The sequence below is a fragment of the Crotalus tigris genome, unplaced genomic scaffold (assembly GCF_016545835.1).
Source record: "Crotalus tigris isolate CLP2741 ecotype Arizona unplaced genomic scaffold, ASM1654583v1 scf7180000017771.5222438, whole genome shotgun sequence".
Lineage (NCBI taxonomy): Eukaryota > Metazoa > Chordata > Lepidosauria > Squamata > Viperidae > Crotalus > Crotalus tigris.
The window spans coordinates 3,001,772-3,015,119 of NW_024096622.1; the positions used below are offsets into that span (position 1 = coordinate 3,001,772).

Here is a 13,348-nt window from a genome sequence, read left to right on the forward strand (position 1 = left end):
AGATGCGTCACACTGAAACCGCGCCCACTCATTGCCGGCTATGGGGAAAAAGACATGATACATTGCACGACATGATGTCGTGAGTTTGACATGCCTGCTGTAGAAGATTTGCAAATGATCCTTGATTTGGCAGAATTGTATTGGTTATTTTGAGGAGGAAATATTTTGTTGCCTAGTTTCAATAATGGTGCTATTTTTATATAAACAGAGCAAGCCCCATTCCTTTTTAGCAATAAAGTTGTTTCCCTAGCTGGGGAGCAAAACATCTGCAAGCAGACAGCCAAGCTCAGAGAGCATCAAGACTCCAAGATGCTATATAATCTCATTAAAGCTCTAACTAACATGAGCTCTAGCAAATTAAGTGACCCGTAATCATAGTTGGCAAAAGCAACTTCTAGCTGTTTAGCATTACATTATTAGCAAAGATTTACATTTTATTATTATTATTTTTATTTTAAAATTCATTTTAAAATTATTTAAATTTAGTTACATCACAATATATAAAAGAAAACTCACGTTGATAATGGAAGTACAAGGCTTTACTTTATTTCCACCCATTTACATGTGACCTTTGGCAAGTTTCAAAAGAGACTTTGTCTCAGTCACCCACAGTGTTCCATGATTTACATTCAGAACCCACTTTAGAAAGTGAATAATCAACAAGAGACTTTAAATAAAAATATTTCATGCTTGCACTGCTAAATCAAAGGAAAAAACTCTTAAAGTGATAAAGATACTTGTGCTGAGCCTAATTTATTATATCATTTAACTACATACAAGCATGTAGTTCTTACATGGGGAGGCTATAATGCCTGACTACTTTGTATTGTCTTTTACTTGAAATATAGATGGTGGGGACTTACATAGTTTATAGCAAATCAGCAATTCACTTACTAAGTGTACTCTGCTATTTGGCAACAGATTCCTAGGCATTCAAATAGTCTTCAGGACTTGGATCACCTGATATCAGACAGAGAGCTCTAGCACAGAAATGACTCTTTCTTGAAAGAGTCCTGCTGCTAAAAGAAGAGCTTAGCTTATACATTAACATATAAATCCTTTAAAAGAAGTTCAACAATTCTGAAATTACAGACATACAAAACTGAGACCATGTTCTATATCACAAAAGGCCTTCTGGAAAATGATCAGGAGAATGCATGGCAAGCCTTTAGGAGTCTTCTATGTCATCCAAATGTCACCTGTTCAGTGATTGGCGCAGCTCTTCATACATTATTTGGTCCTAATAATGACAATAAATAGAGGAAAAATTGAAAACTCCTTTAATAAAACAATACTTTAAAGCGCTAGCTTTATTTTAACTTTGCTCCAGGAAGAAATATATAATCATGTGTATTGGCAATGATTTGGCTATCCATTTGGAAGGTGAAGCAAAGGGAAAGGAGTACCGTATATGCCGGCGTATTAGGTGACCCGGCGTATAAGACGACCCCCGTCTTTATAGCCGGGCCGCATTCCTAGAACGTCGTCTTATACGCCGGAAACTACCAGTATTTCCGGCGTATAAGACGACTCGGCGTATAAGTCGACCCCCGTCTTTGGCGCCGATTTCAGCGCTCGCGGAAGTCGTCTTATACGCCGGCATTTACGGTATAATTTGCTTTTTTTTTTCTTTTATAAACTGTTGTTTCACTGTTACATCAGTAGATTAAAATATGCAGATTGCGGTCTCAGCAGTTCCTATTGTCAGCATTCTCTGTTCCCTACTTCAAGACAAGCTACAAGATTTTTGCATTGTTCTGTTAAAAAGCTGCTTAAAAGAAACCAGTTAAAGTAGAACTGTAATTAAAATGTAAAATAATGCTATAATTTAATTCAGAAGTCAATTCAGAAGCTAAGTGTCGGGAGCTAAGTGTTGAGATCAGCAATATTGTGCAAAATCATGTCACGTGAGTGTAGCGGGGTTGTCTGAGAGTGTTTGCAGAAGCTTGGTGGGAAGGCAGAGATTGGGACAGCTGCTGCTGGCTTTGGGTATGGCCGGCGTGGGCGGAGGAAAAAGATAGGGAAGGAAAGGAAAGGGCCGGTAGGTAAAGAGGGACTGGAAGTTTCATTTGCTTTTCTTCGTAAAGAGGATATTTTAAACAGAGACTAGAGAGAGGGGGAGTGGAATTTTATTGCTTTCCTTCGTAAGGAGGGTATCTCAAACAGAGGCAAGGGGGAGTGTGTAGAAAGGAGTTGGCTGAGGCTCCTAGAGTCAGATTTTAACAATAAACATAAAAGGGGGGAGGGCTTTGACGTTGAGACCTGACTGAAGAAGAAGCAACAAAAGGAGAGGAGAGACTAGTGGTGGCTACTGTTGCTGCGAAGCCTGGAGGCTATTTGGACTGTGACTATTGCTGCTGGTACAGGTTTTAGACATTGTGGGGGAGTTGCCCTGAGGGACGAGCTATTGCTACAGCACACTGACTGTTGTTGTTTCTACTACTGTCTGGAGCCGGGGTTTTCCTCCATCCCACTTGACTCTGAACGATCGCTGAGGAATCTTTTATTCCTGCTGCTATAACGGCCTTGGGCTGTTGGATATCATCATAGCATTGACTATTGTGGCTGGTTATTTTAGTTCCTGGAAGCCCCTCCTTGACGACAAGAGCCTGCTACCTACTAATTCTGCATGCGCTCCAGCTGGAAGAAACATCTTATCAACCCCTAGAGAACACTACTGCAGGGCTTGACAAAGGGGGACGGGGCTGGGAGGGCCTGGTTTTTGGCAGCCTCTGAGGAGGTAACGCTACACGAGGATCTGAAGATTGTTGGTTTTTTTTAAATAAACCTCTAGCCACATCAGGCTTTCCTAATGCAGTGTCTTGCAACTGACAATCATGTCCTCTGCACCCCTCCTTTTAATATCTACATGAAGTCACTGGGGGAAGTCATCTGTCAATTTGGTGTGGTACCACTGATATGCGGATTGTACTCAGTTATTATTTCTGTCCCCAGCTGTCCAAGTGAAGTTACCAAGGTTATTTCCCATAATTGGATGGGAAAGAACAGGTTGTGGCTCAACCTTGCCAAATTCAGTGGCTAAAGATTTTGTGTCCCCCAGTTCTGGGAATTGGTTTTTGGTTCTCCTTGAGGTGGCACATGGTGTGCAATCCGGATGTTCTCCAAACTCAAAACTGATGTTTGAAGAGTAGGTTATAACTATGGCCAAGGGGGCCTTTGCAAAGCGGCACCTTGTGCACAAGTTGCATCCATTCTTGGATCAGGAGGTCCTGCTTATGTTCACTCATGCTTTGGTCACCTCCTATTAGATACTCCACACCAGGAAGCCAAAGTTATGAATGCTAATATTACTTTTATTTTTAGGTTATAGAATGTATCCCTCCCCTTCCTGCCTTTATGTTCAAGAGAAAGAGGGTCAAATCAGAAACCTTCTCAAATTGCATTCCTGCTTTTCATATCCCACCATTGCCTTGATTGTGGATCTTTTTCCTTTACCACCTCAAGGTTATTTTCACAGCCTGTTACACCTCTTGACTGGCAACATGCTTTATACAGGGATGCCCTTGAAAACTATCAACTTCAACTAATCCAGAATGCATCAGTGCAGATAATTATGGGTGTATCTCATGATGTCATACAAAACCTCTACTCCAATAGCTGCACTGGCTTCCAATAGGCTTTTGATGTGATTAAAAGAGCTATAAATCCCTGTATGGCATAGGAAGAGATTACTTGAAGGACTCCTTTCTAAGAAACTCTGCACACCCCACATGATCCCACAGGCAAGGAATGCAGTCAAGTACTTCTTTTAAATCTTGTCATCTTATGGGATCTATGAAGTATGCTTTTTCTGCTCCCCCCAATATAAAAGTTCCAACTCTACTCGCCTGTAGAGAAGCTGTTAAGATCTGGTTCTTCTTCCAGGCATTGCGGCCAGTTGAAAGAGAGATATTTTGTGACTTGTTATGTACTTGGTTGCCATTTTATATTTGGTATTTATACATCTTGTTATGTACTTGGTTGCCATTTTATATTTGGTATTTATATATTGCATTGTTTATTATTATGTGGCTTTTGTTCTTTCTTTCTTTGATTTAATGCTTGTTTTTAAATTGTACACTGCCCAGACTGATACTAATTGTGTTATAAATCTTATAAATAAATAAAATATATCACATTAACTCCCTCCACACCAGAGTTTTTAATGAAATATATTTGATTCTAATTCAAAATTCAATTACTCCAGTCAGTCTGAGGTACTTCTAACACACACACACGAACATAACAAAGGAAATTGAGATAAATAAAAAAGAACATAACCATAAGGTAAATGCTCGTTCTACTTATTAACATTGGGGAATGAGAGATAACAGCTGGCTGGAATAGAAAATAGTTCTAGAAGACTTGCTGAACAAAAGGCGGCAAGAATGTCTAATTGTTAACAGGTGCAAAAGCATAATAAAACTCAAACTGATAAATGGAATAAGTTACAAAATATTACAAAATGCCAATGTTCAGGCTAGAAGTTTTCAAATAGTTCCGGAGAATATAATTTTACATTAATGGAACATGATATTCTTGAAAAAGTCTTGTTGGCTACTGTTATACTGTTGGGCTTACAGGAGATCCTTGCTTTACAACCACTCATTCAGCAATTGTTTGAACTTGCAATGGTATGAACGGACAGTATTTATAACCTGGTCTTCAGAGTTCTGGCTGTTGCTGGTCCTTGCATCACATGATTGTGAATGTTTCACAAGGGTTCGAAAGAGGTCAGGTGTCTTCCAGGTGCTACTGCCAGTAGGAACAAGAAGCGTATTTCTAAAATAATCAAGAATGCCAGCAAGGACTGTGATGTGGAGGCTATTGTACATCTTGGCACTAACGATCTGTCCCAAAAAGATGTACTCTCTGTGCAGAATGATTTCCAGAGCCTGGGGCAGAAACTTAGCAGAATAGGCTGTAGGCTTACTTTTTCAGAGGTTTTACCAGTGTATAAGGAGCAAAATGGAAAAGGCCAGCGTATAGCACAATTCAATATGTGGCTAAAGGAGTGGTGTAAAGGGGAAAGCTTTGGATATATTAGTCACAATGTCAGTTCCAATGAAAAAATGTACAAAAGAGATGGTTTGCATCCATCAAAGAAAGGGACTGAGTTACACAGCTAGAAATTCACAGACTTTCTGGAGGAATATTTAAACTAAACAGCAGGGACAGTGAGTTAATTGATACAGAACATCCCTGTCCCCGGCAATCTAAAAATTATAGGGCTATCAGTGCATGTAACATAGATGTGTGTGTGGACAAGAATATCAACCTTGCTGTCAAGCAAAATCAAGCTTTTAATAGTGAGTGCCACACAAAGTGCACTAACCAAATAGGTGGTAAGACAATAGGGGAACTCAAGCACCAGACAGGTTATGTAGAAAGTAAACACAGGGTCAGTCATAAAGGACTCAAATGTCTATACACCAGTGCATAGAGTATGAACAGCAAACGAGGTGAACTAGAAATTCACGTTAATGAGGGCAGATATGATATTGTTGCCATTACGGAAACATGGGATGAAACCCACAAATGGAACACACAGCTAGAGGGATTTAAATTATTTAAAAGAGACCAAATAAAAGAGGAGGTGGAGTTGCACTATATATAAGAAATAACTACATTTCTACAGAAATAAGCACAACAATGATGAAAACTGTCTTGAATGCATTTGGGTCAATATAAAAGGGGGGGGGGGAGAATGACATTGCCATAGGTGTATACTATAGGCCACCCAACCAAACAGAGGAAAAAGATGAACTTTTTGCTAGTCAGCTAACTAAGGTGTGTAGGAAGCACATCACAATAGTAATGGGGGACTTTATCTACCCTGACATCAACTGGGAGACAAACTCTGCACAAAGTGGAAGATCAAACAGATTCCTGGCAAACCTAGCAGACAACTTGATCTCCCAAAAAGTAGAGAAGGGAACTAGGGGATTAGCCATTTTGGATCTAATTATCACTAACAGAGATGAAATGATAGAAGGTGTTGAAGCCACAGGAACCTTGGGAGGAAATGATCATGCAATATTGGAATCAACATTATGGAAGTACAAGAAATAAAACAGTCAAAGTAGAGTCTTGGACTTTAAGAGAGCTGATTTCAATAAACTTAGAGAGGACTTGAGAAGGATTCCAGGGATGAGAATCCTCAAGGGGAAAACAACTCAAGAAGCTTGGGAAATTTTGAAAAGTGAGACAATAAAAGCCCAGTCCAGCACAATACCAACAAAGAGGAAAAATAACAGCTCTCAAAAGAAACCAGCATGGCTGCATAAAGAACTCTCTGATAAATTGAAAAATAAAAAGGACAAGTACAGAAAGTGGAAAGAGAGGCACATAACTAAGTCAGAATATCAGCAAATAGCCCGAGCCTCCAAAGATGAAGTGAGGAAAACTAAGGCTCAAAATGAACTAAGCTTGCTACCAAAGTAAAAAAACAAAACAAAACAAGCTTCTTTCAACATGTAAAAAACAAGAAAAAAGTTAAGGAAATGATTGGTCCATTAGTGGGTGAAAGTGGCAAGAAGGTGACAAGCAACAGGGAAAAGAACTATTTAACTCATTTTTTGCATCTGTCTTTACACAGAGGGAAAAAACAGAACAAATTATCAAAAATAGTGCCATAAAAAACAGAACAGAAACATTAGTTAAGATAGGCAAGAAAATGGTAAGTGAGCATCTGTCCAGCCTAGACGAATTCAAATCACCAGGACCAGATGGATTACACCCCAAGGTTCTCAAGAAACTGGCTGATGTGATCTTAGAACCACTGAACTATATTTTTCAAAGATCCTGGAACACTGGGGAATACCAGAGGACTGGAAAAGAGCTGACGTAGTTCCCATCTTCAAAAAAGGAAAAAAATAGACCTAGGAAATTACAGACCTATCAGCCTGACCTCAATACCTAAGAAGATTCTGGAAAAGATAATCAAACAACAAATCAGTGAACACCTAGAGGCAAACAAAGTCATTACGAAAAGCCAACATGGGTTTGTCAAAAACAGATCACGCCAGACAAATCTTATTGCATTCTTTGACGAAGTGACAAAAATAGTGGACCAGAGGAATGCTGTGGATATAATTTACTTGGACTTCAGTAAGGCATTTTATAAAGTAGATCACAACCTGCTACTTGATAAGATAGAAAAATGTGGGTTAGACAACATCACCACCAGATGGATTTGTAGTTGACTGACCGGCCGTACTCAACGTGTGGTCCTCAAAGTAACCGCATCTACAGGGAGGGAAGTGTGTAGTGGGGTGCCCCAGGGCTCTGTTCTGGGCCCAGTGCTCTTCAACATCTTCATCAATGATTTGGACAAGGGGATAGATGGGGAACTCATCAAATTTGCAGATGACACCATGCTGGCAAGAATATCCAATACTCCAGAAGACAGGCTTGAGATAGAGGATCTGGACAGACTTGAACAGTGGGCGCTATCTAACAAAACTAAATTCAATGGTGAAAAAAGTAAGGTTCTACATTTAGGCAAGAAAAACCAAATGTACAGGTATAGTATATGTTGTACCTTGCTCAATAGAAGTAACTGTGAAAGGGATCACTTAAATATGAGTCAGCAGTGTGCTGCAGCTGCCAGAAAAGCCAGCACAGTGCTAGGCTGCATTAACAGAGGGATAGAATCAAGATCATGTGAAGTATTAATACCACTTTACAATGCCTTGGTAAGGCCACACTTGGAATACTGCATCCAGTTTTGGTCACCACGATGTAAAAAAGTTGAGACTCTAGAAAGAGTACAGAGAAGAGCAACAAAGATGATTGGGATACTGGAGGCTAAAACGTATAAGGAACGTTGCTGGAATTGGGTATGTCTAGTTTAATGAAGAGAAGGACAAGGGGGGACATGATAGCAGTGTTCCACTATCTCAGGGGCTGCCACAAAGAAGAGGGAGTCAAGCTATTTTCCAAAGCGACTGAAGGCAGGACAAGAAGCAACGGATGGAAACTAATCAAGGAGAGAAGCAACCTAGAACTAAGGAGAAACTTCCCGACTGTGAGAACAAATAACCAGTGGAACAACCTGCCTCCAGAAGCGGTGAATGCTCCAACACTGGAAGTTTTTAAGAAGAGACTGGACAGCCATTTGTTCGAAATGGTATAAAGTTTCCTGCCTGAGCAGGGGGTTGGACTTGATGATCTGCAAGGTCCCTTCCAACTTTCTTCTTCTTCTTCTTCTTCTTCTTCTTCTTCATTATTATTATTATTATTATTATTATTATTATTATTATTATTATTATTATTATTATTATTATTATTACAGCATCCAATAATCATTATTTGGGACCTTTGCTGGCTTCAAACAAACAAAGTCAATGGGAAAGCAGAGCAGACATGGTGTCTCTGTTTAAGAACCTGTAGTGATTTCCTTAATGAAACCGGGCATGTTAGAATTATTGCTAAGTGGTGCAGTCATGTAATGTGACATTTTACAACTGCATCACCTAGCAATGCAATTCCAGTCCCAATTACTATTAACTGAAGACTACCTGTACTGGGAATTTAACATAATAATAATCCTTCCAAAAACCACACCTTCCTTCCTAAAACATTTCTGCAATAGTCATACTTACCACCAGTACAGTTGAAAAAAAAAAAAAAAGATGTGGCATCAGGCAGAAGCCTTAAATGAATAAAGGCATCATATTTTGAACAATTAGGATACTTGATGCATTTTGCATTTCACCCAAATTTGATCTACGGCATATTACAGGAGATTTTTAAAAAGTATGAAGCTCTGAGCCATGCATATTTCTTTACAATGTTCTATGAACAACTTGGGTTACCAATTGAAAATTTAAAAGTATTTCTTACCTTTGAAGTTATAGAGGATTTCACTTTCTTAAAAGCTTCTTCAAAATGTTTTTTGCCAACTCTAATTTCCCCTGTGAAGACTATAGTAGAATAAACACTATAATTGCAGAAAAGGATAACTCTGATAAAATAAAATGCAGATTGATCAACAAATTATTAAAGATGGAAAGAGAAACAAGAAGTTCTTTATTAATTAGATGATTTGCCACAGAACTACTTATTCTCTCTACTTATTTTCCATGCATTTCCATGCTGATTTGCTAGAGTTATGAAGTTATTGAAAAAACAGAGTGCGTCCTCAGGTCTAATTCAATGGGAAAACATCCCTTAGTCAATTCTGTTTATCAGATTTATCAAGAGAAGGCAAAAATCAAGATGTTTGAGAATTTCACACACAACTAATTCAGTAACCATTATTATACCGTGCTTCTGCTTAAAGAAGTGAGAAGCTTGAATTCCACAATTATTTCAAGCACCCTGCCAAGAGCTGAGTTATATTACGTCATGAACTATAGGAACTGGAAAGAAACAGCATCTATGTTCAGGAACGACTATTTTCCACAGGTTATTCAATGAGATAGGTATCTACTCAAAAGTGACCGAGACTTTGCCCTAATTTATATATTAAGACAGCACTGAAACATAGTGAAGTTAACATGTGCTCTTTCTCCTTCCTCAGAGAGCCCCCATTAAAAATAAGGATGTAATTCATAAATAACTCACCACAGGATTTTAATATCACCATCAGCTAAAAGGTAACCTAACCTTTAAAGAGATTCCATTACTATAGAATATTAATTGTGGAAATAAATCTTTGATCTGTTGGCATTAATAAAAAAATCCTCTTCATTTCATGACTTGTCTTTAATCTTAAATCTGAAAACAGATGTCATATTGTTTAGAAATGAATCCAAATTACTTATATATAGATCATATTGAGAGGAAACTGCTTGAAAATATTTAGGTGAGAGTAATTTAGTTTCTATAACCTCTTGGTTCTTTGTTGCTCTACAGTGTCCGCAAACAAAACAGGACATTATACTGGTGGTCATACATCACAGGCTTATTTCACAAAGTCTTCAAGTAAACATTACCACAGAGTTGTTTATTAATGATTGGTGGAAAAGAGACAGAAATGGAAAAGTTTGCTTGAATTATACTGCTTGTTCAAGTTTCTATTTAGCAAGAGCAACTCTTACATGCCAAATGAAATTTCAGCTACATTTCTGCATTTTTTTCTTGCACCAAAGGGGGTTCTACCTATCAGTGTATTTTATTCTAAATCATATCCTTAGTTCAATTAAGTTCCTAACTGTCTACTATTTTGACCGGCGAAGGCTGTCCAATGTTTCATGCTCAACTCTTTTCTAGACTGCCTCGAACACTAGCTTCTTAGTCTTGCAACGGCATCCTTCATTTTACCACTTTTTACAGAGGATCAGTGCTGTCAGGATCAACCAATATACATTTCAGTATTTTGGATATTTTGTCCCCTTTTTCCTTCATATTTACAGATTTTTTTTTAAAAAAAATCATAGTGCTAGACAGCCCAGTGTAGACAAAGAAATACTAAAATTTTCATGCCTACCAAACCTTTAACTAACAACTTCCTTTCACTGTTTTTAGTGTGTCTTTAGTTTAGAACAATCGTATAACAATCCTGCAGTTTTTGTTGGAACTCTCAAATAAAATAATGAAAACATCCAAAGGTTCACATCTGGTGATTAAGAAAATCTGCCTTAAGTTATAATATGCTATTTCTCCTTCCTTACTGTTCTTGTTTGCAGGACTGAACACTGTCATTTGCTGTTTTAGGGCACAAACAGAAGCTTCTCGCACTAGAGCTGAAAGATCTGCTCCCCTATAAAGAAAAAAAAATAGAAAAGCAATTATACTAAGATAAAAATCATTAAGAAGAAAACACGAAAATATAACCAAATAATTGCTAGTACTCAATGGTAACAGCCTGTTCCTTTAAGAAGTTGTTTGATAAATGTATTTGTTATCTTATAATCTTGTTACTGCATTCCAAGATAGGCAGATAAACTTAAAAATGAATTAATAATTTGGAAATTCATACAGAATTTCAGTCAAAGGTTGTGGTCATAAGTTGAGATACCATGTGACATGACTCAATTTTACAATGGTCATAGAGCCAGTCACCATGGCCATTAAGCAAATCACATGGCTAAGTGAACCACATGTTAAGTGAATCCAGTATATCCAGTAGGGTTGAATTCTATATTGCATTGGGATAACCTGGTAGACATTGTAAATGATTGTAGCACAGATAAATGCTATATTTCCATAGACCAATCTGCCTACTAAGTTCTGTAATTACTGAAATATCTGAGTCAATGTAGATCCAAAATCAAAATCAATCCCAACTCTACAAATGAGCATAGCTGCAGCCATTTTCCTTCTCATTCTAGGTTGCCAATAAACTTATTAGATTATCAAGGGGCATGCCATAGCGTCATGTCATATGTCATGTGCTGTTTAACATTTTTATCAGCAGCTTGAATGACAGAGTTCAGACTTTGCAGAAGACAGAGAACTTGAAAGGGTAGATAATAAATAAGGGAAAGGAGATTCAAAAAGATCTAGACTGACTGGAATGGGCTGAAATAAATAGAATGGAATTTAATATAACATGAAGAGTTCAGCATCTGGGTGGGAAAAATATAAAGCACAAGTAAAGAGTGGTGAAGGATTGACCTGGCAGTAGCATATGTGAAAGAAAACTGAAGTCCTTGGCAACCACATGCAAAACATGGGCTAGCAGAATTATGCTAATGCAATAAAGGAAATGCTATTTGGAAGTGCATTGATCAAAGAACAGAGTCCACATCACTGGAAGCAAATGCTCTACTTTATTCTATCCTGATCAGATCCCATTTGGGACACTGTGGCTGGTTCTAGACACCACTATTGAAAGAGAACAGTGACAAATTGGAATTAGTTCACAGGAATGCTAGCAAGATGGTAAAGGTTCTGGAAAAAGCTCCATAAAGAACAGTTAAAGAATTTAGTATATTTAGCTTACAAAAAAGGCATCAGAGAAGGATATCACAGCAATCTTCAAATCACTAGAATCACACTTCCCCAATAATATCCAAATAAAGATCAGGCTCACTGATACCAAACAGAGCCATTTTATAATATAATAGTTATGGTGCTGGCTTAGAAACTAGGAGTTTTAATCTTGTTTTAGGCACAGAAGTCAACTGGATTACCTTGGGCCAATCACTCTGACTCAGCTTAATCCATCTCATGGAATGGTTTGTGAGAAAACAGAGGAAGGGAACACTAGATACAGAGTTGCAGAAAATAAAGGGATATGAATCTAGTACAGAAATGCATTAAAGCTCTGAGTCATTCTGAAATGAGTCAAGATAATCTCTATTCTCTAGAACTGACCCCAATGGAAAAGAGACAATTCTTTTTTCACACAATCCTTATAGTTGCTGATCTCTGAGAGATCCAGTGCTGAAGTTTTAAGTAGAGGTCTAATAATCTAATAATTGCCTCTTTTAAACAAGGAGGCCTTCTGTCCCACTCAAAAAGATATAAATGATAACCAACACTCTTTTGTCTAAAGCTAACATGCCAATAGATTAACCTGTACAATAAAAATGAAATTTAAAAATGCGATGGTTTTACTGAATTATTTTTTGTCTCAAAACAGCATGGAGAGCAGGCTAAACTTGATTTAATAAATGCTTCTGCCATAGTTTGATACCAACACAATGAAATAAATATACATAGAATTCTATAATGGAAGCCAGGAAATATGACCTCCTAAAGGCCAGGCTACTTTCAAAGATTTTATTTTTTAAAGTTGAAAAGCTAAGAAATCTCTGCACTTATATTTGTTTTTAATTTTGAGCACTACATATTTATAATACAAGCAAAATCTACAACCGTGTTGAAAGTTTCAATATAAGTGTAAGTAAAGTGCAGATTCTACTAATGCAGCCTTGTACATGAATGATACATATATCATCCTGTGACTCACATGTTCTCTGCTGGAAATGATCCTTCTTCCCTGCAATTAACCAAACTATTATTTCTGAACAAGTCTGTTCCAGAGCATACACGTTCCTTTATCTGCTTTCAAAACTGATTCCAATAGGATACTACTCACGTAAAATAATCACAAGAGGGATTGTAAGCAATTTCTTCCAGGTGCACATCAATATCAAGTGGGGGTAGAGTTCCATCCTGTAACCATAAAAAAGACATTCAATGACTTTGATACTTATGAGAAATCACACTAATTATTTAGTTTATATATAAGATTTCTGAGTTGCATTTTGAAAGCTTCCCAAAGAGACCAATAATTCCAGATAATGTTTACAGATGTTAAACAATCACAGCTAGAAAGTTTTAAAGCAAGAAAAAAAACAGCATTCTATTTTGAAAATAAGCATTGGAAAAAATGTCATCATACAACAGCGAAGTTGAACAAAACAACTAGTAACAATATAAATGGAAGAGA

General features: G+C 37.5%; 1 protein-coding gene across 6 annotated transcripts in view; it reads right to left on the reverse strand.

The window, feature by feature from the left end:
* Positions 1–426: 426 nt before the first annotated feature.
* The window catches only part of NVL (nuclear VCP like), a 56,318-nt gene continuing 43,396 nt past the window's right edge, over positions 427–13,348 (reverse strand). For 3 of the 6 annotated variants that reach the window (XR_005556468.1, XR_005556467.1, XR_005556470.1), the window contains 3 exons: positions 12,995–13,071; positions 8,848–10,708; positions 1,213–1,240 (listed from right to left, as the gene is read on the reverse strand). Coding sequence is in view for 2 of the 6 variants with exons in the window: in XM_039341696.1 (XP_039197630.1) it covers positions 1,196–1,240; positions 8,848–8,927; positions 10,620–10,708; positions 12,995–13,071 (291 nt within the window). In the remaining 4 variants the exon portion in view is untranslated. Of the gene's footprint in view, positions 1,241–8,847; positions 10,709–12,994; positions 13,072–13,348 lie in introns of all 6 variants that reach the window. The other 3 variants (XR_005556469.1, XM_039341697.1, XM_039341696.1) reach the window with 3 other exon arrangements.